The sequence below is a fragment of the Sparassis crispa genome (genome assembly GCF_003851025.1).
Source record: "Sparassis crispa DNA, contig_000004F, whole genome shotgun sequence".
Classification (NCBI taxonomy): Eukaryota; Fungi; Basidiomycota; class Agaricomycetes; order Polyporales; family Sparassidaceae; genus Sparassis; species Sparassis crispa.
This window is the reverse complement of record NW_020939751.1, coordinates 274,632-300,620: the sequence shown is the minus strand read 5'-3', so window position 1 is coordinate 300,620 and position 25,989 is coordinate 274,632. Positions and strand designations below refer to the sequence as shown.

Below are 25,989 nucleotides of genomic sequence, written 5' to 3'. Positions count from 1 at the left end.
AGATATCACAGAAAGCCAAAGATTAACGAAGCGTCAAGATGGTGGTGGTACACGATCCCGACGTAACTGCACAGGCTTGGCGTCGGGTTTCAATCTCTTCACCAGCGAGTCATCCGACGACGCTTCGCCGTCCTCCCTTGCACGCTTGCTCGCGCCGATAATCGAAACACCATCCATAGGGGATGTTGGCGATACTGGCGGTCCACCACGCCCTGCGCCACGAATGTTCAGGCCGGCGGAGGCTCGAGGGATACCGCGACCTCGACCGCGGCTGGGGCCATCGGCAGGATGCGGCATAGACGGTCTGCGAGGAAGCGTCCGGTTCGTAGAAGCGGCAGTTGGAGCGGTCGGACCTGTTGCAGGTTTAGGAGGTGGATGAGTAGACGTGCTCGCAGCTGCGGGAGGCGGATGAGCAGACGTGCTTGCTGCGGCAGGAGCTGGCGTTGCAGCTGGAGGTGCAGCCGGTGCTGGTGCAGCATCAGGGAGCGGAATCATACCGGCATCCTGCCACTCCTTGATTTTGAACTCTAATTCTTTCATCCTGGTTTGAGTCTTGATCAGCTGCGAGTCTTTTAGCTTGACTTTCGCCGCCTGCTCCATGCGTCCACGCTCCACGGCTGCAGCAATTTCCTCTTCAAGGTGTTCCCTCATCTTCGCCTCATGAGCAGCTATCGCACCCCGGATGACCTGATTCTGATTCCCTGAGGTAGCGTGTGCATTTTGTGCAAGAGCCTCTTGCCGTGCAGCCGCAGCGGCTTTCTCAATGGCGGCCTTGAGTTCCTCCTGATGCTGCTTCGTCAAACGATCCCGTAGCTCCTCCAGCTCCAGTACATGACGACTAGCAGTCTCCTCCGCAGAAGTTGAAGGCACCATTTCACGTTTCAGCTCCTCCACCGCCGTTTTGACGGCAGCTTGCTGTTGCGCAATGGCGCGCTCATGCTCTGAGGCTCGTGACCTCTGCAAGCTGTCTATCATCGCTTTAAGGTTATCCTGGAAGAGACGATGATAAGCTACACGACGAGGTCAAGCTCTGTGAAATACCCACGTTGACAGAGAGGGCGCGCTTGTGATCTTCGTCGGCCTTCTGGGCTTGCCTGACAGCAGCCTGTACATACGAGATGAGTTGAGAGCGACATGATGGAATATACGACCTCTACGCACTTCAGCCTGAGCCGAAGCGTCATCACGAGCCTTGATAAGTTCAGCCTTCTCTGACGGCCACTGTTCCGTCTGGGAGCCACTAGCTGAAATCGCAGCCGTGGTCGACCACGACTCCTTCTCAGCAAGTAGTTGATCCTTTTCCCGCTGAACGATGGCCTAGAAGCGACGTTAATCCTGTCTAGTGGCAACAAACTCGTGACTTACATGAACTGAGGTGACGTTGGCACGAGCCGATCTCTCGTCAACAAGAGCCTTCTCCAACGCAGTTTTTTCGGTACGCAATGCCTCCAATTGCTGAGAAAGCTCCAGCTCTTTGGAAGGCTCAGATACTCCACTTTGGATCTTGGTCTTGAGCTCGTCCCTTTCGCTCGAGAGAGTTGCTAAACTATCCCGGAGCGGTGCCAGCTCCTTCGACAGGGTCTCGACCTCGGCCTTCAATCTGCCCATTTGCGTCTTGAATCTTTCATTGTTCTGCTTTCCGATGTCCTTCAGCTTGAAGTTACCGCTTTCCAGTTGTGCAACCTATGAATCATGGTCTGTCAGAAATATTTACAACGGAGTGTAAAAGTCTTGCCTTCGCATGCAGATCGTCAGCTTCCCGCGTTCGCTCTGCAGCAGCACTCTCCAGCTGAGCTTTTTGAGTGGTAAGCTGATCAATCTCATCCTTGAGAGATTGCACTTCTGCAGGGTCTATACGATCGTACTGTCCCCCACTTGTCAGGACAATCAGTAATTGGACACATGAGGTGGGGCGCACTTTAGTGAGCAGCTGAGTATTACGCTCTCTCCACTTCCGGCTCTCCTCTTCTAGATGCTTGATTTGCTCGTTCTTCGCCTCGAGTTCTGCCTGAGCAACACGCAACGACTCCTTCGCAGGATCCAACTCCACAGAGATTTGCTTCAACTTGGCGTCCAACTCCACGCAACGTCTAGTGTACTTTTCGCAATCTGCACGCAGAGTGGCATTGCTTTCCCGTACAATAGCAAGTTGATTGATCCTGTCAACCAATTCGGCATGTTGGGCATCAGACGCGGCGGCTTCAACAGCACGTTCCCGTTCCTGCCGAGGGCACTATTATTAGGAGCATATTGTTTTTGGGAGGCATGTCACATTACCTCGGAAAGCTCATTGCGGGTTTTTTCCAGACTCTGATTCAAATGTTCTATCTGAGTCTTTAGACGCGTAGTCTCCTGCTTGCTGAGTTCAAGTTGAAGATCGACGATTTCCTTCTCTCTGCGCAAGTATGTCACAACAGAGCGGAGTTCAGAAAGCTTGGTATCTTGGTCGGCGGAGTCTTCTCCAGAGACGAGGGATGACGATGCATCTACAGCCTGGCGAATGCGAGCCGCCTGCGAACTGACGGATTCCAGATGCTGATGCAGGAGGTTGTTCTGATTAGCCAGGTCCTTGCATCTAATAATCGAGGATCAGATCACGCGTTGTGCTGACATTCAGGAAAACAACGGGTAGTACTTACCTCGTCTGGAGGTCTGAGACCTCCTTGTCGAGGGCATCCTTCTGTTGCTTCCAGCTAGCTTCAGATGCGGCAAGCTTGGCCTCTGCTGTTTCACGAGCAGTGCGATGGTCCCTGGACACAGATGTTGCCTGGCTTAGTTGCCGCTTGAGATCCTCAACTAACTTGATAGCCTCAGCGTGAGCCATAAGCTCGTGAGCATAACGCTCCTCGGCTGCCTACATGACCGGTCAGCGTTACTGTTAGTCTTCCCTTTCAACGACATTACCTTGGCTCGCTGTTCTTGTTGGCGGATCTCAGTCTCCCGTGATGCACGATCGCTCTCTGAGTTCTTCTCGGACGTGGTGATATCAACAATAGTATCCTCCAACGTCTTCTTGTCGTTTGCCCATGCGACTCGTTCGGTATCAAGCGTACGATGTACTTCGCCGTACTTCTCTGTCGTCTGTACGAAGTCCTGCTGTATGGCCTGGAGCCGCTCTTGAAGGGCGTCGTACGCAGCCTGGTAAAAATCCATCAGGGTACCAAGGATAGTGCATGTGTGTATATCGCACCTTCTGTCTGGCAAGTTCAGCCTCGGTTGAAGCTTTGTATTCGTCATGAGTAGCATTCATGGTGGCAAGAGCAGTTTCGTTCGCCTGGCTGATCTCCTGGAACTGCTGAACGTGACTTTTAGCAGCGACCAAGTCAACCTCTGCAACTTTCAGTGCAGACCTGTCCAAGCGTAAATAGTGGAAGTAAGAGTCTACGCAGTTACTCACCGAAGTTCAGCAACCTCTTGCTCTAGAGCCTGTCCGCGTGTCAGGTCTTCATCAGTACGCTGAGCGACGCTGTTGACACCACTGGATCTTCTCTCGTAAACAGCAAGCTTCTCCTCGTTGCCCTGGAGCTGTCTTGTCAATTGCTCCACGCGCTCCTCAAGATGTTTTCTGCTTGTCTCCGCGCTGACCAGAGATTCACGAGTCTTTGCAAAGTCATCTGTCTACGAAGGTGCCACACAATATTTGAGTTAATTGATACGAATAGATGCCGACAACCACTGACCATCTTGTCAATACGAGTTTGCATCTCCTTCAATTCGATGTCTTTCTGAAGGGTCAGGTGTCTCACGGAACCGCGCTCCTGTTGCAGGTGAGTCCGCAAGTCCTGACTGGAAGACCGTAAGGATCAAACAAAATTATTTGGAAGTAAGGGTTCGTACGTCTGGTTCTCCAACATCTTGATCTGGTTCTCCAGACGCCGCCTGTCATTCTCGCCGGATCGCTCAAGATCGTTGTGCATCTTCTGAACATTGGCAACCAAGTCGGAGAGATGCGAACGCTCCATAGCCAGTGCCTTATTATCGTCCGCAAGGCGACCTTTCACGCTCTACTGGGAGATGAGACATAAGACGCAGCATATAACTGTGATGACGCACCTCCCAGATCTTCTTCTCAGCGAGCAAGTTAGCACGCTCATTCCGCAGTTGCTCGACGGCAGCGTTCGTGGTGAGCAAGTCCTCAGAGACACGGTTGCACTCGATGTCGATACGGGTGTATTGATCATACAGCTGCTGGTTGCGTTTGGTAAGATTATCCAACTCACGGCTTTGAACTGTCGTCTGTTCCTGCAACATACGATGACGCTCTGAGAGTAAAAAAGTGAACATTAGCAGTCTTATCAAGCGGCAACACTCACCATTTAAGTATTCTATCTTCGCATTAGCTTTAGCGAGCGATGTACCTTGCAAAGAGGCTTCTTTTCGCGCAGTGTCGGCTTCTTCCCGCAGCCGGGTGGAGTCGTCACCCATTTCAGTTCGGTAGGCCTCGAACTGACTTTGGGTTTCTGCCAGTAGTCTCTCAAGCTCGGATTGTGAGACCGAACTTTCAGTAGGACTACTAAGGTCCTCCCCATTAACACCGTGGGCAGGGCGACCCGAGGCGCGTTCCCTCTCCAGCATGCTGCGTAATGTGTCCCGCTCCTTCATGTATGCCTGTATAGTCAGATCGCTGTTCTTCTTATGGGCATCCAGTTGCTCCGTCAGCCGCTTGATCGCTTCATAGGATTCAACCACGGCATCCGCCCCCTCCTGATCCAGCGCTGTGCGATACTCCTTCTCTTCCGACTCCATCTTCGCACTCAGCTCGCGGACAATTTTGAGCAGCCGTTGATTCTGCTCCTGCAGCTCAGGGATGGAGCGGAAAAGCACCAGGTTGTTCGTGATAACCGTGTGAACATCATGCACGGGCTGTAGACTGTCGTCCTGATCCAGTTCATGATCCGGTGGAATGGATGGGTCCTGCGTACGGCCAAGCTCCTTCGTCAGGGCGCGTACTTGTCGACCAAGATCGCCCAGCTGCACCGATAAGAGCTTATTCTCGCGAGTGCTGCTGTCGAACTTCTGTCCGTTCTCCTCTGCTGATGCAGCGTAAACATCCCGTTCAGACAGGGTCTGAGATAGTTGAGCGGCAAGTTGACTTGCTTCAGACTGCAGTCGTTCGTACTCCGCCCGTTGCTGCGTAAGAATGGGAGCCTAAAAATACACCAAGACATTAAAAGGCTTTCGTGACATAGCAAATTGTCTTACCCTCTCTTCAATCTGGGCCAGGACGGCGGACATCGTCCGGTCCATGTGGTCGCACTCCGCTGACTTCCTCGCGTACTCCTCCTGCAACTTCACGAACTCAGAATAGACTTCTGTGAACGTCTTGCCACCCTTCTGCGACCTACTCGCCATTGCCACAGTGGGGCTCAGACCCATCATGCCTTGCACGAGTAAATCAGATGTGCCGTTTGCCGAGAGGGTCGACGGCCCACGCGCAGGAGTACTCGGCGCACTGACACCAAATACAGTCGGGATGGGGAATTCGCCCCGATCCATCTTGTCAAGGACGCCCTGCAGTTCTTCCATCCGCTTCTCCGCGTCCTCCGCCCGTTGCTTCTGGTTCTCGATCTCGTCCCTCAGTGCCGCTTCGCGTTGCTCCGCGCGATCACCGACATCAGCCCACTCCTTCTCGATTCCATCCACGATCGCCTTGGCTTGCACCTCCCGTGCCTCCATCATCTCCACCAGTCGCCGCAGCCCGGCTGCCTCGCTCGAATACGTCGCTTCCTGCTCCGCCAATTGCCCAGTCAGATCCTGCACACGTTCCAACGCCTGTGTCAGCTGGTGCGACTGCGACATCTGCGCAGACTGCAACGCCTTGAGCGTGCTCTCCGTGGCAGCGTGTGTCTGCGCGAGGGCGTCGTGCGCGGCCTGCAGCTGAGAGATCTCTGCGTGTTTCGCCCGGCGGTACTTGGTGAACTCGTCGGACTTGGTCACTAGGTCCTGTGACATCCGTGCCGCTTCCTCCTTGGCAAGTGCCAGCTGCTGGGTGGCCGAATCCAACATGAACTTTGTGAATGTGAGTTATGATTCCGGTAGTGACGTAACAGTACATGTACCTTCGTCGACGTCTCCGACGAACGAAGCTCTCTGACTTGGCTCTCAAGCGCTTGATGTTCCTGACGAGCCTGTTTGAGGTTGCCGCGCAGTGTCCGAATCTCCTCTGCAAGGGAGAATGAAAATTATGGTCAAGAGGAGCAACGCCGTCACATACCTTCGCGCTGCGCACTCCCATCTTCGAGTCTGCTCACAACGCCAACAAGGTCGCGCTTTTCGCGTTCTACGTCTTCAACACGGTGCTTCAGCGTCTCAACTTCCGTTGAGGAAGCTGTTTGCGTAGTCGAAATTGCGCTGATCTGAGTCTGCAGTGTGACTTTCGAGGTAGCTGTGGAAGAGGTTCACATTGTGTTCGTCAAATCTGCGACAGGCACTAACCTAGCTCTTCTTTCTCCTGTTTGACTTGAGCCAACTCCTTCTGCACTCCTTCGAGTGTGGCCTCAAGCTCCGCTGTAGTACTTTCTCGGTCTTGGAGTGCCTGGTCAAGTTCAATTTCTTTACGTTCAAATTCTGCACGCGTCTCTTCGAGCTCGCGTTGGACAGACTGGTTCTCAGACAACTGAGTCACGATCCATCTGTAGAGAGCGACTATTGAGTCTGGTGATGGCGAAGTAAGTGAAATGTCTGGCAAAAGATTCGCCAGAACGTCAGTGTCCAAGTCGTCTGGAATAACGACGGTGATGGAGGTGGGTTGGGAGGTTGTAGCCTCAGCTGGAGCAGGAGAGTTTTCGCGTGTAGAAGCAGCCGCTGCCGCTGCGGCAGCGGCAGCCTTGCTTTTTCTGCGAGTCTTCATCATGTCTGGATGACGCCAGACGTGGAAGGGGAAGGATATATGGAAGGAGATGACACCGAACACGGTGGTGGCGGCGGCGGAGTGGAGTGTGGCGGAGGTTATTTGGCGTTCTTGTCTAAAGGCCTCGGATTCAAATAGGGACAAATATACCTCCCGAAAAGGAAATCGCACTTGGTATATCTCCCAGCTTCGGTCACGTTACTCTGCCAACATCTGAACGTCGAGCGACGGCCGCGGTGAACGTTTGAACGACTGTCACCCTCATTCATCGACCTGCACCTGCTGAATGTGACTTACTTACCTGTTCTATACGATTTTTCTGAACTTCTTTTGAAACTCCATCCTCGAATATCTTTCTCGCATCAAACGTAGATCGTGATGTCGTTCTTCAACTCGATAGGGTATGTGCATCGCTTCACTGTGCAACAAATATTCTGACTTGTCTGCCCAGACGATCAATGACGCGTGCTCCACGCCCTCCCAGACGTTCGACGACACCCACGTCGTCCAGTTTTCCCTCAAACGAGAATCTGCCTGGCGCTGTAGTAACACATACATCAGTTCCTAGACCGCTTTATCTTTCCAGCCCTTTTGTAGACGCGGCTCTCGTTAAGGGAAACTTTAAGCATATAGTCATGTTGCCAAAATATGCGGACGTCATGGAGTGGGTTGCGGTTAACAGTGCGTGTCGTGGCTACCCGCGCATTCCTGGAGGGACTGTATCTCATGCTTTGTGTGTTCCTTTTCAGTCTTTGATTTTTATCAAAATCTCAACCAGTTCTACGGGGTGCTTGCTGAGTGCTGTACCCAACAATCATGTCCGACGATGGCTGCCGGGCCCACGTAAGTTACTATTCCTGTAATCTCTCTGAAGATGTGGCTATCGGGTCAATCAGGCTCAGCTACACATGGGTCAACCAGGATCGCAAGAGCGTTCAACTCCCTGCCCCCACATACATCGACTATGTAATGACGTGGGTGCAGAATTCGCTTGACGACGAGACCGTCTTCCCTACCAAGTCTGGTACGTGACTGAATTATGTCCATTCCGACTGCGTCTAATCTTTTATTCAGGTCGCGAATTCTCCCAGAACTTTCCCTCCACTGTGAAGCACATCTATCGCCAACTGCTGCGTGTTTTCGCACATCTCTACCACGCGCACTATCCGCAGATCCTCCATCTCCGCAGCGAGCCGCATTTCAACTCACTATTTGCTCATTTCCTCGCTTTTGGCAAGGAGTACGAGCTGTTGGACATCAAGGACGTGAAGGGCCAGTCAAACTCCCCGGTGGGCGTCGGCGCGCTCTTGGAAAAGTGGAAGGAGATGGGCATCCTGGAGTCATGAGGTATGGGTTATTATACCTGCACGGTTATCCGCTGCACGAGAGCAGCGCTACTCGGGATCGCTTGTACAAGTAGAAGTGGAGGCGACTGGTTCGTCGTATATACCATATGAAATCCATGTTTTCGGCTTCACTTTAGGATGGCGGGGACAGAGAGTTGTTTGCCGTCCACCGGGTTGGCTGTCAATACTAATTGCACTCTCAGTTGCAACTTGCCCAGGTCAATGATCGATATAACTCAGGAGGCTCTGGAGAATTAAGGTATGTTTATTGGTAAGGGTCACAGACCCAATAGCTTCATCCCGACTCAGCGTACATGAGCATGATCAAAGCGTTAGCAATAAATTCTACATCAAGATTCGTAAAGATGCGTAACCGATCGTGCAAAACATGAACACTAAATATGACGAGAACACGAGAGCGACCGAGCAACAATGCCTACGACGTGCGAAATGCGAATGAGATGCAAGAATGCAGGGATATATGCAATATGGGACAAAATATACCGAAGTCCAGAGTTAAAGATGATGTGTGCGTTAGTGTCAACGAAAAGGCGTGTAGCGGAGTGAACGAATGATACCGGATCTACTAGATGGACCGGATAGGTGAAGGAAGGCAGGTGCACTATCAGAGAGCCTTGGAGAATCTTGTGGACACGGTCTTCCCTGAGACGATGGCCTTGAAAGCCTTACGGACAATTGTAACGGTAGTCTTGTTGGTGTCATGAGGAGGGGGTCGTTTGCCTATAGGTGGAATGACGACGCCGAATTCGTCGACAGAGCATGCTTGCATGTCGTCACTGGAAATGGGAGGAGGCATAGGACGCCGCGAAGAATGAAAGAGTTTCTGGTTGCGCTTGTATGCTGTCGCATTCTGAGGGGGCACATTCAGCACAGGCCCTACGTTATCAGACTGGTATCCGCGGCCCATGCGTTTCACTCCGGCTGTGGACATCAGGAATCTGTCCCCCGACATCAGTTAAATTACGAATTTTATATGCAAAGAACGTACCGATCGTATACGCCTTCAATGTGTTTCCGAGCGGGGGTGTCAAGGATGTTCGCAGGCGCCTGAGGCCTGGGAGGATAAGGGTCGACATGGAAAGGCGACGACGTCAATTCGTCCAACGACTTGTCGCGCTGGTTACCCGATTGATCCGTTGGCACAGGGGAAGCAGGGGAAGAGGCGATAAAGATGTTCTTATCCACCACTTCGGATAGTCTCTGAGGACGAAGTGGGGGCGAAACTACTGCATGTCACGGTCAGCGCGCGCATGACAATACTCTGATGCAGTGCACTTACATTTCTCCCGTCCAAGCTCGAACTCCAACTTCGCCACAGGAGTGATTGGCCCGATATGGTTGAGGTCATTCTGCGACCTGGACTTCTCCTTGAGTTTCGAAGGCGAAGAACTCACACTGATCTCCAGGCTGATCTTCTTCTTGCTAGTGGGCTCTGGTGAAATGGACGCAACAGTAGCTCGCCTTCTCCGCGAAGGCGTTTGCGGCACCGCCGGGGTTCCAGAGACGCGGCTGAGCTCCTCCGAAGGAATAGTGGGCAGAGTGTGGTCAATGACACTGCTCGCGTTGGCTCGAGAAGCATTGGCTGTGAAGTACCCGGTAGTCCCGCCAACAGATGTCATACTCTGATCCATCTGTGACGAGTCGTATTCGTCAACAAAGATATGGTTCGCCGCCAGGATCTTGCGAGGTACTCGTGAAGACCGGTTAGTGCGAGTCAAGGATGCCCGTCGGGACACAGGGCTGAGAGGTAGTGCCGGAGGTGGCACGTCGCTGCTGGTGGACGCTGAGAAGGTTTGCCGGGCATCCTCGACTACCTCTGAAGTATGGCTTAGTTCGAAATTGGTAGAGCAATAAAAAATATTACACACTCTCGACGCTGCGTATCCAAAGAGTCATGCGATCAACTTCGGTCGAAGCTTCCATCTCGTCATTCGGCAGTGAAGAATTTGCTACATGGCGCGTTTATCAGCTCGAAATCGTGTAATGTTCCACTTGATTTGAGACACTCACTTGACCTCGATAACTCATCGCCTACGAATGCTCGTGGACTCAAGCTGCCACTAGGCTCGCGATGTGAAGTTTCATCAAGGAGCATCAACATGGGAGTGGACCTTCCCAGAGCCTGCGTCGACGACCTGTACAGCTTGAGTGTCTTGTCTGAAATTCAAACCGATTGAGAAGAAGCGTTACAGCGTAACGCGCGAGTATGAACCCCACCAAACATCCCAAAAGACAACTTCAGACTCTGCTTCAGAAGGCTGATACCAGATTCGTTGCCAGAGCGAGAGTACACTTCGTTAGGGAGCCAGCTGCATTCTGAAGGATCTACGACTCCGAGATTGTCAGCTGAAGTCCTAAGCATTTGAATATATCTCACCTTCGATGACTGGGCTCAGCGGTGGAGTAACCAACGCGCTGTCAGGAGGACTTAGAGACCTCGACTTTCCAAGTCTGACCTTGGGATCTTCGAGCTCCTTCTCCAGTTGCAGCACTCGCGCCAAGTCCTCACGCTCCCGCGCAAGCTCGCGCTCCTCTGCGAGTTCGCGCTGACGCTTTAGCTCGCGCTCGCGATCTTCCTGCTGACGGACACGATCCTTCTCTTCTTCCAGCGCTCTCCCGCGTTCTCTCTCACGTTCCATCTCACGTTCCCTCTCGCGCTCCTCCTCTGCCTCCTTCAGTCTCTCCTCCAGCATCTCCATCTCCCTGAGGCGCTCGCGCTCCCTCTCCCACTCCCTCATGCGATCCCGCACGGAGCTTTTGTTCTCCCTCTTCTCAGTCTTGTTGGGTTCTACGTTCCGGTTGATGCCCGTGAGATCCCTGAACACGCGGCTTCTGCGCGAACCCTTGTCCTTCTCGAGCGCAGGGACGCCCAAATTCTCCCTGTCCTTGAAATGAATACTTGGCGTATGCTGCGACGCCGGGGAGCTTGGAGGAGTGGGGCTGCGTGGGCCCAGTGGTTTGCGTGTCATCCTCGCGGTTTTGACCTGAGACGTCTGCGGAGCGTTCTCCTTTGCCGCCGCCGAGTTCGAGACAATCCTTCGCACAGCAGGGGGAGAGTGTTTCACGGGAGAAAGGGTGGCTAGTAGAGACGGCATAGCGGCATTCTTCCTCGTCTGGCTGACGCCGCGCGCTGCTCGTCCCAATGTGAATATCATTCACTGGTCAAGCCATTTGGTACATACCTTCAAAGACCTGCACCCTTGGTTGGGACTGCGAACGTGAATGATGCAAGGGTTGCAACGCGCTTGCTGGACGATCGGCCTTCCGGTGCATAGCCCTAGGACCTGTGCCGGACGAACGTGTCACATTCTCCTTGACCTCCACCTTCCTAGCTTTCTCCCTCTCCGTCTTGGGCTTCTCCTTCTGCGCTCGTGGAGACCAGGGTGGAATGTCAAAAAGCTTAGACACGTCCTTCTCCAGTCCAAGGGAGAGTGCAGGCGCGTGCGAGGTTGTTGCTTTCCCTATTCATGTGTTACGTACATTCATATTTTCTGGACGCGAATACTCACGAGAGTTCGGGATGAGAATCTCACTCTGCGACCAGTAGTTATCAGTCATAGCTTCTGACGCCGTGCACCGAAGATCGGCGTTGGGGAGGATCATCCTGAGAAGTAGGTTCTCCATGCCCTTGGACATCTTCCAGTTGCCAACCCATTTGCCGCTCAGCTGCAGACGTTTTATGTAAACATCAAATATGTCCCAAAGACATCGAAATGCTTACTGTACGGTTCCAATACTCCTCCAGATCCTCCTTGGTAGAAAACTGCTCACCTTCTGAATATTCAAACGGCGTACGTCCTATCAGGACCTCGAAGAATGTGATTCCGAGTGACCAGATATCCGACTTGCGCGTGTCGTGAGGAAGACCTCGAGCACGTTCAGGTGAAAGATACTGTGAATTGATTATGTTGTCAGCCAGTTCTTACATTAACAATACCTCGAAGCACCTCCGGAGTTCCGTACGAAAGATTGCTGTGGAATGCATTGGACGTATCAACGTCGTATCGTTCTGCAAAGCCAAAATCAATGAGAACAGGTACATTGTCCTGTGAAAGGAGAATATTGGCAGGCCTGTTTATGAAAATCACATCAGTGAACAAAATGGAGCGTATGCTTGGCACGTACTTGATATCATTGTGAACTACACCGCGCTTGTGGATGAACTGAATACCTGAAAGCAAAGAATGGAACCAGTCTTTCGCATGCGATTCCGGAACCTCGACCGGAATGAGGCGTGGGTGGAACGCCCTGCGAAGTAATTTAGCAACATTGCCATATCACAATAAAGACCCAAAATATACGCGGCAAGAAAGCCAGAACCAGACGTGTCCGACTGACAGAAACTTACATGGTAATCAAAGCATATGATGGGGTGATGATGAAAGAATAGAAAGGGATAATCGAAGGATGAGGTTCGTGCTTGAACGTTCGAACAACTTTCATTTCATTCCATCTGCGAATATCGTCAATTCTTGGAACTTAACTTTGAAAAGTAAGCCATACAATGATCTGACGCGAGCAGCAGTGGTGGATGTCTTGGAGCGGTGTACGAGCTTCACGGCGATCTTGGTGTCGCGCATGGCGTGTGGGCTGTGCGACGGCGACGCAGGGTCTGGCTTGGGGCGACATAACCAAACGCTGCCCCAATTTCCAAAACCAATCTGAATTATAAAGATAAGTCTCGCCGACTAAGTTTCACAGCCAAATGGTCCATTACTTCTTCGATGAACCGTAGCCTATCAGCCAGTACTTGATCAGAGATAGAGAAAATGTCAGTAGCTTCTTGAGGTGGTTGAGGAGCGACCATGGCGAGCAGAGTATAATTACAGGACGTTGGAGGGGAGGGGGAGACAAAGCCGGAGAGGACCTCAACGACGGCTATCACTGAGACGACATGCACTAGGAGCGGGAACAAGAACAGCGTGCCTTCGCTTCCCGAGTTCAACTTGCCGTGAGAAAGTTTGAGCCACAGGCGCGTCTCGTCACGCGTCGGTCACGCGTGTATTCTGTCACCGTAGACATCGCACAAATAGGCCAATAATACACGACGTAGAACAGTGCAATAACATTGTGGTCGGTCTTATGATGATAAGGGAAAGGCAACACGCGTGGCTCATAAATAAGCTAACGGATCCGCATTGATACAGAAAGCCTCAAACCTTGACGCAGCAACCATTCAGTTATGAATAGGTGAATTGCCGCGACGACCTACCTCTAGCCAGTCATGCTTCTTCCGCCACATTGACTGGGCCAATCGACTCCACAGTTTTCTCGAATATTGCCTGGCTGCCACTGGTGTCCAATACGCTGTCGAAGAAGAGCGAGACATCGCCAGAGGGAGTCAGCAGCTCTTCTTCATCGTCCGTATCCTCGTCTCGGAGCGCGTTGTTATCAAGCAAGGGGGATTGAATTTGCGTGTACGGACCAGCGTGGCAGGCCGTTTCGGTGAGACTGTGCGAGCACGACATTCTAACCATATCTTGCGATCCTGAAAATTAACGGTATCTAGCGACGTCAAGGAGAGCCAACTGAGCCAGCTACTTGCCCGAAGCCCACATATGCGCCTGCGTGACGACCGGGCTCTGCGCATTTCCATCCATGCCACGCTCGGCTAGGTGGACACTCTCAGCGAACGCCGCTCGTATCCTCTTCGTCAGCGCGGCGAGGTCCGAGTACCGCGTCTTGAATGAAACCGGCGGCGGATGATACATGAAATTCACGCTTTCATTCGCCAGGACGTTGGTAGAGTGAGAGAACATGGACGGGTCGAAAGACATGACAGATGCCGGCCGCTGGCCGAGCGCAGTGAGATAGCCCGAGAGCTCAGAGGGACGGGCAGCCTCGAGAGGGACAGGGTCAGAAGCTTCAAAGAGCAGCTGGGAAAGGTAGGCCATGTTGGAGCTGTGAGAGTCCGTAGCAGGCGCCTGGGTGGGATAGAGTGGGAATGCTGGTATAATCGGGACCAGAGGCTGCGAGACAGAGCTGGGAAACACGGAATGATCTGGAGCCGCTCTGGAGCTCTCTCTTCCTTGAATATCCATCGGTACAAACGTCATAGGGAAAGCAACAGGAATATAACCCAGAGAAGGAGACTGGATCAAAGAGCGCAACTGCAATTCGTTTTGGAAGGGCAGAGACAATGCAGTGGAGAGCTCAGCAGGAGCCACAGTGTTCCGGAAAGAGGCGTTAAAGGGTACCATGAAGGAAGAACCAGGTCCCGTCACATACGCCTTAGAGGACGAAGCGTGGGGGAGACCATCTAGTGCCAAAGAATGGAAGTGTCCTCGACGTATGACGGAAGAGTACGTTCCGTGGTGGTGGTCTGACTCAACGTGAACAGCGGAATCTTGATTTGAATCAGCAGCACAACTTGTTTGAGTTGACAGTTTAGCAGAAGTGGATATCTCCTCGTCTGCACGCGTGCTCTTGACTTTTGAATACCGGCGTTTTTGTTCCAACCATTTTCGGATCCATTTCTCTGGTCTATTCAGACACCCGAAACCCACAGTTCAGACGCCAGAGAGACGAGCTAAATTAGAACATACAGTCCGGTCTCTTCAACACCTTGTGAGAGAGTTCGCTTATTCGATGCATAGCCCGACGGTTTGTAGATGTTGCTGAGCGCGACGAGCTGAACGTCCGTTGGATGGATTCTTCCTTTAGGTGATTTTGGGGCACTCCATGACTTGGTGGCGGTTGTGTTGAGACTCATCTTGAATTTGTCCAGGGGTTTGTTAGTAGGTGCACGAAGAGGAGGATGCAGGATCGTTTTCCACGTCTATGCAGGCGATACAGAAAGGAGATGAGATGTTGACAGTATCCAGAGATCTGGATATGTATGTATCCGCACCGAGACTTCAGGTCCTGTTGGAAAAGCTTGAGAAACTTACACCCCGATGACTCAAAATGAGACCAAGGGATTCCTGAGGTGTGAGGCGGTCGCCAAAGGAAAGGAAATAGAGACGTGCCGTTGTAGAGTCTGAGATCTGAGGCCTGATGCAGATGAGCGGGACAAGTTCAAGTTGAAAATGCTTGTTGCGGGCGGCCGGTACTGCCACGTCAAATCAACGATAGCTATATGCACGCAAAAAAATGTCGGTGGCAATTGTCAAGTACGTACGCAGCTGCACTGGACTACAAAGCGACATGAGAGACGGGCGTACAAATGTGGTACTACTGATACATTTTCCAAAATCTTCCCGCAGAAGCCCAATGTACAAAGGAAACGCACACAAAATAAGAAGCATATAATTCAACGGTCCCACGATTGCGTATGCGGGGGACTAGAACTTCCCAACAATTCTGCCAGCAGCCCATACAAGGCCTCCGCCGCTAACGGGAACCAGTAACAGCCAGACTCCGAGGTCCCAGATGATGCGCTTGCCCAGCCTACGCCGCTGTAAGGTGCGTTCCTTGCGCTGCAGCAGCTCGTCGTGTCGCGAGTCACTCATGGCAGAGCTCGGTTCGGGGGTGAAGGGGGAAGCCGCCGTCACTGGCGTACTCGGGGGGATGATGATTGAGAGGGGTTCCCGAAAATTGTGCAATGTGATGTGGATGAATGCTGTGCGGCCGGTAAGAAAATGTTATACAACGTAAAAACAGTGAAACCGTACCAGGTAACATGTATGTGCTCAGGAACGCCAGCACAAGCAAAAAGTCACTTAGGACACCCGACAGGGAACGTGGGAGCAGAGATAAACAAAGAATAATGGCATACAACAACGACCTAGAAAGAGGGAAATTTGTCGCGTGGCGAATTGAGAATGGAATAGGGAGAGGTGGGGAGGAAATCAATACGGCCGGTAAGGATAGTGCAAGCGCTACGGCGTTAGAAAGCGCAGTAAGAATCTTGAGTGTCGCCGTGGGAAGCGTCTGCGAGGATGTGAGGTGCTGCGCAATGACACCGCTACACATAGCACTTACCGGAGAATTGGCAGGAGATTGGAAAAATACGAGTGGAAAAATACAGAGTGCAGCTAACCCTATGGACAGCACGGATAGAAGCTTGAAGGACTGCGACCGTCTCGGCCGATCTTGTGCAGCTTGGATTGTGCCCTTCAGGGCAGCATACAACGGAATGGTTGAAGATGTGGAGAACGCAAAGGCAATAATTGCTGCTACGTTGTCAGCTGTGGACAATGTCGTCATAGTATTAAAGGACGTACACGATCCTTCCCAGAGTATTCCCAATGACGCTGAACCCGGGTTAACCACGAGCATCCCCTTTGCATGTGCATACGCCGTACACGCAAACCACGCAGCATAAGCGGTTACAGATATCCACGAAGCGTACAGAACGCTAGTAGCTCCCAGAGATGGTGCAAAGCATATAGGACAAATCACGGCCGCCAGGATGATGGTCAGTAAAACCCTGGGCGGGATGACCAAGGTCGCAGGTACAAGAGGTAAGAGGACATCCACCGCAGCTGAGGGCGTTACATTTAGTCATACGTCGTGGGCGGGTAAGGAGCCAACGCACCTCTCAAGTACAGTGCAGCTATCAAGACTCGCAGAAGTCCTACACCGAATCGTACAAGCTGGCGCAATAGCCAACGTGTACCCTCCTTCCGCCTATCGCGAGCAAACGTCTGCAGTACGATCTCCTCCAGGTCCGCACGGCGAACGTATCGGGCAAGCATGTACCAAATCTGACGAGTCAAGGCGGACAGGCCGGCGAAGAACAGCAGGACAGGGATGCCATATCTCAACGGGAGGCCTGCATCGGGCACGAGGAACGCTCCGAGCTTCAGGAACGGTGAAAGGAGGTACAGGAAGACGGTGAGAGAGGACAGCGGGGGCACCGAGGAAGACAACAAGCGGTCTGTCTGTTCCGTGAGATCGTCGTCGGTCTCATCGTCGCTGGTGAAGTCGAACGGGTGGCTTTCGGTAGTGTCCTCGACGTCTGGCTCGAGGATGAGCGCCGCGGACGAGTCGAAGCCGCCAATGGGGGAACGTCGACCAGAACTGAGGGATTCCGCGCTCGTCGAGGAGCGTGGACTGCCAGACATCGTTGGAGAAACGAGCGTGTTGCAGATCCAGTCTGCGGAAGCTTGGCCGACTTATCGGGAGAGGGAAAGAGGGGGCGCCTTTCATTGCCAAGGCTGGCCTCGAATGCAGACAGTATCGACCGACTGCTCAACTTTTCGAATCCGTGCACAAGCTGAACGCGAATGTCGGTTGACTACTCTACGTATACTCTACGTACAGATATACAAAGTCGTGAAATCGGATAGAAAGCCAACGTCTGCGCAGTAATGTAGTGCTTGCTGTGCGCAATTCGAGCCAGTCAGGCGGCTGCACTTATGACTTATTTAATGCGCGCTATAGGTCAGCAGGACCGTAGCTACACTATGTTTGCGCCTTTGTTTCTCGCGTCCAGATAGAAGTTTACTAAATGGTTTTCTCCGTGTTGTATATAATTGATATATTTTACGGAACAGCTCACTCCTTGGACTCGGCCGCAGCCTCCTTCTGAGTGTCGTCCTGGGGAGCATCTTTAGATGATTCCTCTGAGCCCTTTTGCTCGTGAACAGTCTCGGAGGTTTGCGCCTGAGCGTATTCCGCTTCCGTGCGCTGGACGTCTTTGGGAGAATCCTGGTCCTGCAAAAGAGTGAGCGACTCGGCAGAAACAGTAGTGTACCATAAAACGTACGATTGCCTGACGTGTGGATGAGTTTATCTCGCCATCTGAGACTTGCTCACCTTCGCTGTCGGCGACAGGGCCGACTTGCTCGGTAGTCTGGTGGACGTTATGAGTACAACATAGAGCGATCCTGGCGAAAACACAACGACGTACTGCCTGCTCCTCAGCAACCTCTGCGTCCTTCGGAGAATCAGTGTTCTGTCGAGTCGTGCGTCAGCCAAAGTATCCAGAAGCTCCCCACGTTGCAACAAGCAGAAAGAAAAGCGATTGTCGGAAGAGCAGAGAGCACCCTTGGCCGAGATTCCTTCTTCGCCATGTGGTTAAAAGGCAGTTTACTCAGCCTGGTGTTCGTTGGCCAAAGCAGACTTCTCATGGATTACTGCACTGGACGCAACGGACGATAGAAGAGAATGCTCGACGATGATGGAGACTGCAGACACATCTAAAACCTCGCACCGTGCCTACTCCCCGTCGTTTCAATTTTCCGTGCAGTGACACTGCTAATCGAAGGCCTTTACAACTGGATCAACACCCGCGTGAATTCTGCATAGCGCGGCCATCTTGCAGTTGCGGCATTAGGGAGATACATCACATAGAAACCTCATTGAATGGCAGGGATACACCCTTCAGAGGCTAGACGAGGTCAAATGTGATTCCGCGAAAGTAGGAAAGACTACGAGTGACTGCCCACATACTGCTATGAGTCGTCAGACACAAAACTCACAAAGGCATCCTGCATGGTCGTCTGTACTTCCGCAGCAGCGACCTCAGTGCCCTCGTCATCCTTCACAGGGACCAGTGTCTTGGACGGGACATGTCCGTGCGACGGGTTGTGCCCGTGTGACGAATCGTCCGCCTTTTTAACCGTAGGGATCAGCAGCCAGAGTGCCTGGGTGAAGATCACTAGTGAGCTCGTGCCCTACGGTGCCGACGAAAAAATAAAACATACAAGTGGACCGAAAAATAAAGCAGAACCAATCTAATTCGATCGAAGACAATTAGCAGGGAGGACGGGTACCTTCTCCAAAGAAGACACTGACTATCCAAGGCTTGTCACTTCCTGGCTCGCTGTGCTGGGCCGTGCTCATGAGTCTTCTCGACGCGCCGGTACTACCGCGGCTAGCGCGGATAGGCGGCCGTACGACCAGGGACAATAATCGACGTCCGAGACGAGAGGCCATCGTCGTCGTAGAGTGCAGAGACGTGTCAAGCTTGGCCGAATTCCGGATGAGACCGGTCGGCGAAATGGCAGAATAGTGGTCGCCAGAAATTAAATTATTAATAATTAAATGAAATTAATTCAAGTTGCGCAAGGAAGAATTCACTCTGCAGCTCTGCACGGAGCTCAGTATATATACATACCTCCTCCTCCAAACTCGTAGAACCATCCATACGTCCCTGCGAAGACATCCGTGAATTGGAAGGTCTGGGGAAACCGTCCGAGAGCGGGAGAGTCCGGGAGGCTCTCATGCCAAACGTACTTGAGGCTGCAGGGCAGCACGGGGTAGTCTCCCGTAGGCAGACTACAAAATGATCCCTATGAGTGAGGGAGGCGACGGGATCATAAGCACGGGGCAGCCTCAGACCGCCACCAGGATGGCCCGGCAGATGCATCACACAGGATCGATACCGTATCGCACACATCCCCCGGCCGCGGAATGCAAGCCGCACTCACTCTTCTCTCCATCCGCTGCTTGCCATAAACACCCTCTCCTCCTCCAGCAGCCCCCATGTCCTCGCGTCAACCATGACACAGAACCTGGCAGCATAATAATGGCTTTCCTAATCACCCTTGTCAGCCTGATGCGCCTTTACGCAAATCTGACGCTGCTGCAGCACTGGGGTACCTCGCATCTCCATCATCCCTGTCTTAGGCCCGTCCACGGCCCGTCTATCACTAGTTTGCTAATCCTGGTGCGTCGCGTCTTCGACGCGGAAATGAGCATCCCACCCCTCCCCGGCGTCCGCCAGCCTATCTGTGTTTATCTCGAGCAGACTTCCCGCTCCAACGGTTTACGACAAATGTTTGTCATGCTGACTGTGTGCTCCTCACACACACGCACACACAGACCGCAGACTCAGTAGCCTGCCGCATCGCACCGGCACCGTTCCTGGCCTCGCCTACCGTCTCTATTTAGCTCGGGCCTCTGGCAAGCATGCGCGTGCGGCTGCGTAAAGTCTATCGGCCAACCCGACTTCGCGCCCCGCTCGAGAGAATGACTGGTCAACCTTGAAGCTTGAGCTTGTGCGCCTTTACGTATGGATTGGATCTTATTGCTGCGTCTGCGATGCCCAATCACCGGTCAATATTCAATATTCACGTCCACGCAAAGGATATGCTTCAGAATTGGCTCGCTCTGCTGTTGTCCGCTGAATTTAGAGACCTTGACTTGGTAGATGACTTCTCTCATATCGCACGCATTCGCGTGGTGTCCATGCTGCAACTCACCTGCGCGGACCGCCACCAGCATTCTCAACCACTCGAATTGCAAGATTATGAAATGCACTGTTTTACGCGAGCGCAAGTCGCGCTGTTCAAATTAAAATTTTGTAAGTCTCTGAGCCACCCTCTGCCAAACCGTTTGGGCTGACGTAGTTCTCTCATGGCAGCCCCTCCCAAACCCCTCGGTGTCATCGGGTTTCCCGGGGACACGGTTACCATCTCCCCGTACGCTAACTGCGAACGTTTTGTTGCGGCGCCCGTCTTCAGGATCAGTGTTCTGAACAGCCGCCGTGTCACTGGACGGCCAGCCGGACTGAACCCCGGCGGCGTGCACACCAGTCTTGTAGCTCCGGGGGACTCAGCTAGACGGGCGACGGACGGCCAGCCCCCCCCCCCTCTTTAGAACCACAACAAATGCGTTGGACTGGATTTCCGTGAACCCCGGATTCTTGCCCCACCTCGGAGGGAGTGGAAAAAATCGTCAGTCCGCCATGGTTACGGCAGAAGTACTGCGGCTGGTTCGTTCTCGGGCGTGGGTTGCCTCCACGGTCGTGATGAACAACCGCGTCTTTGCAGTTCGACTTCTGACTCTTTGAGTCGTGACAACGTTAGTCCAGGCTCAATTTGTTTGCACATTTTTCAGATACGGCGTCCGTGGGATAGCATAAATACTGCAAGCTCGCCGTCTCCGGAGTCGGACGCACTCGCGACCTATCTTTCGCGGTACACTGCGCGACGCGAGGGCGTATCGCGTTTTTACGTGTGGAGCAGGTGATATAGTTCGATCGCGATAGGCGCCCACACGCGTACACAAGGGCAAACAACGCGCTCGCGACTAAGATGGATGTTAGAAGATTGCAAACGGCTGTAATATGCACGACCTTGGTTCGACGACGGCAGCCTTCCATGCTCACTCAGGATCAATGCACCCCTGCACCTGGTATTTCACCTGGTATTATGGTTGCTCGTAACCGAAACAAAGTAGATAAACTCGTATACAGCCCGTTACAGATCAACAGCGACGTTCAAATAAGATAAATGCCTAACACGCATAAATACCCCATCATAAGATATCCGCCACTTCCTCCTCTTCCTCTTCATCACTCGAGTTCGTGGCGAAAGAGGCATGCGCAGAAGGTGCATCATCTCCTTCTGGGTCGCTGCTATCGTGTATCGATATCGGTGGCGACGCGGGGCGGGGAACACTGTGTTTCAAGGATTGTTAGTTATCAGCAACCAGTCAGGAAGTGCTCTCACCTTTTCCTGGCAGGTGCGCTCTTCCGTCTCTTCGGAGCCTCGTCTTCCGTCGTGTCGTGTATAGAAATGGGGGGCGACGGGTCACGTGGAGCACTGGATACACCACGGTCATGTCAGCATTAGGAAGAACCCACACGGACGAAGGGACGCACCTCTTTCTTGCCGCTGTACTTGTCCGCTTTTTCGGCTGCCGAGAAGGCATAGGTGTCACGTCTTCAAAATCGCTGTCCATTTCCTTCTTCGGTGTGAGGGTGACTGCCACTGCCTTCCTGGTTTTCTCCGCTCTGCACGAACATTTCATCAGTACAACACTAATTTTCCACCATGACGTGACGTACACAGAACGCCTCGGCATGACGCGCGCAGGTGGCGTAGCTTCCGTCTGTTCATCAGACTCGTCATCGGAAAGGGAGAGGCGGCGTCTCCTGTCAAATGGCAGCGAGTCAGCTTTGCATCCAAGCAACCATGTGAAGAGAAGTGTGTATTCACTTCAATTTACCCTTACTACTGGCTTTGCGGGCATGAGAAGGTGGGACGTCATCTGCGTCGGACGCGAGGCCACTGGCAGCTGAACCTGTCGCGATGCTCTCAGATCGTCTGCGCCCAAGAACGACAACGTTAGTAAGTCAAGAAGTATGTGGAAATTAGGGCAGGGAATATAGGGCAGCCTACCGTTTTCTGGCAGTCTTCTGCGGGATCTTCACGTCCTCGTCCTCGTCACCATCCTCGGCCTTCATCTCATCCAGAAATTCGAAGAGCTCCTTGAGGTACTCCAGCTGGCGATAGTCGTCCTCGCTAAAGTCCTCCAGCTGCTTCTCGAACTTCTTCGAGATCGTGTTGTCGAACTTTATGAAGGCGTTGTGGGAGGTCGTATCGCGGAGTGGACGGCGCTGTTTGACGGGTCAGAAGAAGGATTAGCGGAAGCGGACCATGGATAAACGGGGTCTCGTACCGAGCGCAGGTTGTGCGTGAGCAACTTCAGAGTGCGAATCTTGTCGTCGTCCACAGCCTCGGGTATGTGGAGCTTGCCCAGCATTTGACACAGACCTTTCATATCGTCCTCTGTCCCCGACAAATATTAAGACAGGACATCACCAACGCATAATAAGGGAAAGCGCGCACTCTCAAGCTCCTTATTGAATAACGCCCTCACGATATCGCTTGCAAAATCGACATGAATAGCTTCGTCCGCAGAGATACCTTGTACACCCTTAGCGACAGCGCTGCATCAAGTGCGTCAGCGCGGCGATATTGTACGGAACAATGACACGCACGCGGCCTTCTGTGGGTCTGTCCAGTCCACAAACATAAGCCCCACTTGTGCCGGGCTGACCATCTCCTCGTCACCGTCCCAGTCTCTGTATACGTTGACCAGCTGCTCGTACAGAGGGATAAAGATCTAGTCGACGACAAAGGAGCATTCAGTATTCTCCTTGTGGCTTCAATTTCTGGAGAGTCCCACCTTCTGCATGCGACGTTGATTCGTAGGGGACGAATATGAGTAGACGGGAAAGAAGTACGACAAGCACTGGCGAAGCTCTTGGTTCGGCAAGGTCTCGGGCGAGATATAGATCAGCATAAGACTCCTGAGCATCTATACACTGTATCAACACCGGGGTGCAAATATCGTTAGATGAGAATACAGACTCGGTCATCCGCGATCATGCCAGAAAGCATGAGCTTTGAAATGCCCATGCAAAGCAAGGCCTGCACCTTGTCTGACTCCTCATTTTCGAGCTGATACAGGAGGAAATCGACGATGCGCTCTGCCTGGGAGCGCGTCAGCTATCCATCACGCACAGGAGAGTTACAGCACAGAAGACGCACGTTGGCGCTGCCGGGCGCGAGGAAGTCGCTCTCGTGCACCATGAGAATGTCAAATACGATCTGAAGAACATGAATCTTGAGCACTGGTGGCGCGGATTGGACTTGACCGAGGAAGAGCTGGAACGAGTTCAACGCCATGCGCTGCTCCGAGAACGGACGGTCAGCATATGATGACCAGCGATGACCATTCTTGACGCACTCGTGCAATCAGACAACACAGGCCAAGGCTGACGAGGCCCTTCTCTCTCATAATCAACTCTTTACGTTTGACGGCAGGGACGATCAGTTCTCCGAGTATTCCCTCTAACGTCGAGTTCTCTTCGAAAGTCTGTCGGGTGCTTCAGTCCAGCCGACTAAGGAGAGAGCGGGAAACACATACTCCGTTCACCCGCTCTAACATGCCGATGCACAGAGACAGACATCGCAGGTCGACGATGTCCGCTCTTGCCCTCTCCTCCGGTGACATCTCCGCGTTGGGCTTGGGCAGCGCGCGGACAGTCTTGACGGTCGCAGGAGTAGCACCGAAGTCGGTTTCACCATCGTTGATCTCTCTCTAGGTACCATGGGACGTCAGACATAAGCTGAAATGGAGGTGGTGCCCACTCACAGGCTCGTCATCCGGGTCTGTGGGATCTCTAAGTTCATGAACTACTTCTACCACTACGCGAATGAGATCGCGCTCATTCGGTGAGAGGGTCCTCAATACGTCGAGACACCGTGCAACCAGACCTTCCGGTAACGCGTCCTGGGAGATCATGTCGCCTGCGGAGCACGATTTAAGCTCAGCATCAGAGAAGTGTACATAAGGTACTTACGGACGAGCTGGAACATCTTCCTCCGCCCGATCTCATCTGCATAATCGAGGTTCACAGCGGTCTTGAGCATTTCGGCAATGACAAACTCCCGGTCCATCCGCTGCTCCTCTCTTTTCTCATGCGCGTCGTCATCGTCGTCCATGCCTGCGCGCAGGAGCTGCTCTTCCTCCTCTTCTTGGATGTATTCCAGCAGCTCGTTGTATGCTGATTGGATTCGGAAGGCCAACGCGGTCACGACTGGAAGCACAGACTCCAGCCTGTTGTCATCCTTCGTGACAATGCAGTGGTCGACAAACACGCGCGCTAGGAATGCCTTCTCTGGCGTTAGAGAGGTCCAGTAATTGTCTGCCAACAAACGCATAAGGACCCTTCAGAACTACGTTCCCATGCAGCACTCACCGCTAAACTGTACGTTGTCAAAAATATCGACTCTGGCTTCGAATACACGTGAGATTGCGTCCTCGGCAATCTGCATGCCTTCCATGAGATCGAACAGTTTCAAGAACGCTACGAGGTCCGCTTGGATCCCGTCGTCTTCGCCGGCCTCGCTTTTGGCCGCGCTCTCGCGGACGACATCGACCCACGTACCGACAAGCTTCGCTGCCGCGGCCTTGACGGTCTCTTCGCGGTCCCCCAGCCCATTGCGGACGATCAACTCGCGCTGTGCGATGGAGAGAGCGCGGGGGTGTGCGATGCCAATGCCTGCATCGGTGTCGGGCAGACATTGCTGCTCGAGCACAGTGGAGTAGACGAGCCGCCGCAGGGTTGTGTCGACGTCGCGTGTGCGCGCGAGGATGTGTGGGAGCGTCTCCTCGTTCAGCTGCAGGTTCACCAGGGCGGCGCGCCGGACGTCACTGTAACAGACAAAAAAGACTTGAGAGGAAAAATAGAGGGAACGACAGCACTGTATCACGTACGCCGAGGTGTCATATGTCAGTGTGTCGAGAAGCAATTCCTGGATGCTAGTTTCGTCCTCCTCCAACTCGGCGATGTTCTCGGACGGGGCGAGTTTAGAGAGCGCGAGCACCGTCTGTGCTCGTATTGGAGGCTCCTTATCCCGTATGCGCTCTAGGAGGCTGGTGCGCATAGAAAGGTAGAGGTCTTCACTGTACCGCACGTTGTAAGATTGCCACACGGAGGAGATCAGAAGGACATACTCTATTTCTCCAAGGTGCAGAATCATGTCCGCGATGCACTGTACGACTCGGAAACGTACAACTTTATCTTTCGCAACACATCCCTTCAGGAGGAACTTGAGCACGCGGGTGACGAACCTGGACGCGGTGGTGTCCTCGTCCTCGTCCATCTCCTTCCTCTTGCGTTCTTCAACAGCTAAACCGCAAGTGAGCAATTTGCCTGCGTGGTATTTATCTACTCACCCTTCTCGTTAATAAATCTGACATACCCTCCAACGAACTTCATGATCCTGTCGGCCACCGTCACGCCCTTCTTCATCGGCAGCACACGCGCCAGCATGTCAAGCATGACGTCCTCAAATTCACGCTCACCAACGAGCTTGATGCTCCTGCCGTTCTGCACGGGCTCTGTGTGTGTCGCGGCATCGGTCTGGAGTTTGTAGAGCGCGACGAAGTTCTTCTGGTGGTTTGCTGCGGTAGACTGTGCTTGGTCAAATATTCTGGCTATAGCTTGTGGAAGAACTTCTAAATCAGAGACTGTGCGTGCGGGCATGATAACCAGTTGCTCGTCGTGGTCGACGACGAACGCGTATTACCCCTGCCGGCCAACCGCCCGAGCAAGTTCAACGCGCAACGCGCAGAACACGTGAT

At 52.9% G+C, this 25,989-nt stretch overlaps 7 protein-coding genes across 7 annotated transcripts; 1 reads left to right on the top strand and 6 right to left on the bottom strand.

Moving 5' to 3' along the window:
- Positions 1-33: 33 nt before the first annotated feature.
- SCP_0500930 (hypothetical protein) lies at positions 34-6,853 on the bottom strand (the record flags this gene model as incomplete). The annotated part of the gene is made up of 19 exons (XM_027758161.1): positions 34-990; positions 1,046-1,105; positions 1,162-1,317; positions 1,366-1,683; positions 1,736-1,864; positions 1,919-2,221; positions 2,278-2,575; positions 2,640-2,854; positions 2,905-3,138; positions 3,191-3,350; positions 3,398-3,618; positions 3,681-3,786; positions 3,838-4,004; positions 4,054-4,262; positions 4,314-5,148; positions 5,203-6,009; positions 6,060-6,163; positions 6,215-6,385; positions 6,436-6,853. The coding sequence occupies 19 exons, from the start codon at positions 6,851-6,853 to the stop codon at positions 34-36; spliced, it is 5,868 nt and encodes a 1,955-aa protein (XP_027613962.1).
- Positions 6,854-7,228: 375 nt separating this feature from the next.
- On the top strand, positions 7,229-8,196 carry SCP_0500920 (Maintenance of ploidy protein; the record flags this gene model as incomplete). The annotated part of the gene is made up of 5 exons (XM_027758160.1): positions 7,229-7,251; positions 7,302-7,531; positions 7,600-7,693; positions 7,747-7,874; positions 7,925-8,196. The coding sequence occupies 5 exons, from the start codon at positions 7,229-7,231 to the stop codon at positions 8,194-8,196; spliced, it is 747 nt and encodes a 248-aa protein (XP_027613961.1).
- Positions 8,197-8,821: 625 nt separating this feature from the next.
- Positions 8,822-13,024, bottom strand: SCP_0500910 (predicted protein; the record flags this gene model as incomplete). Its single annotated transcript, XM_027758159.1, has 15 exons — positions 8,822-9,155; positions 9,206-9,443; positions 9,497-10,033; positions 10,086-10,166; positions 10,228-10,374; positions 10,435-10,542; positions 10,595-11,347; positions 11,400-11,678; positions 11,727-11,883; positions 11,939-12,109; positions 12,165-12,288; positions 12,343-12,465; positions 12,566-12,670; positions 12,721-12,878; positions 12,935-13,024. 15 exons carry the CDS (start codon positions 13,022-13,024, stop codon positions 8,822-8,824), a joined length of 3,405 nt encoding a protein of 1,134 aa, XP_027613960.1.
- Positions 13,025-13,439: 415 nt separating this feature from the next.
- SCP_0500900 (hypothetical protein) lies at positions 13,440-14,417 on the bottom strand (the record flags this gene model as incomplete). Its single annotated transcript, XM_027758158.1, has 2 exons — positions 13,440-13,705; positions 13,763-14,417. The coding sequence occupies 2 exons, from the start codon at positions 14,415-14,417 to the stop codon at positions 13,440-13,442; spliced, it is 921 nt and encodes a 306-aa protein (XP_027613959.1).
- Positions 14,418-15,500: 1,083 nt separating this feature from the next.
- Positions 15,501-17,225, bottom strand: SCP_0500890 (hypothetical protein; the record flags this gene model as incomplete). The annotated part of the gene is made up of 5 exons (XM_027758157.1): positions 15,501-15,778; positions 15,831-16,089; positions 16,141-16,331; positions 16,383-16,643; positions 16,697-17,225. The coding sequence occupies 5 exons, from the start codon at positions 17,223-17,225 to the stop codon at positions 15,501-15,503; spliced, it is 1,518 nt and encodes a 505-aa protein (XP_027613958.1).
- A 433-nt stretch (positions 17,226-17,658) lies between these two features.
- SCP_0500880 (hypothetical protein) lies at positions 17,659-19,041 on the bottom strand (the record flags this gene model as incomplete). The annotated part of the gene is made up of 6 exons (XM_027758156.1): positions 17,659-17,817; positions 17,870-17,956; positions 18,014-18,058; positions 18,585-18,749; positions 18,810-18,839; positions 18,901-19,041. 6 exons carry the CDS (start codon positions 19,039-19,041, stop codon positions 17,659-17,661), a joined length of 627 nt encoding a protein of 208 aa, XP_027613957.1.
- Positions 19,042-21,366: 2,325 nt separating this feature from the next.
- SCP_0500870 (Condensin complex subunit 3) lies at positions 21,367-25,891 on the bottom strand (the record flags this gene model as incomplete). The annotated part of the gene is made up of 20 exons (XM_027758155.1): positions 21,367-21,508; positions 21,561-21,653; positions 21,713-21,844; positions 21,899-21,985; positions 22,050-22,157; positions 22,233-22,450; positions 22,513-22,622; positions 22,683-22,783; positions 22,835-22,959; positions 23,023-23,154; positions 23,208-23,330; positions 23,388-23,528; positions 23,587-23,715; positions 23,767-23,940; positions 23,995-24,149; positions 24,203-24,547; positions 24,602-25,056; positions 25,120-25,308; positions 25,360-25,534; positions 25,582-25,891. The coding sequence occupies 20 exons, from the start codon at positions 25,889-25,891 to the stop codon at positions 21,367-21,369; spliced, it is 3,444 nt and encodes a 1,147-aa protein (XP_027613956.1).
- Positions 25,892-25,989: the final 98 nt, after the last annotated feature.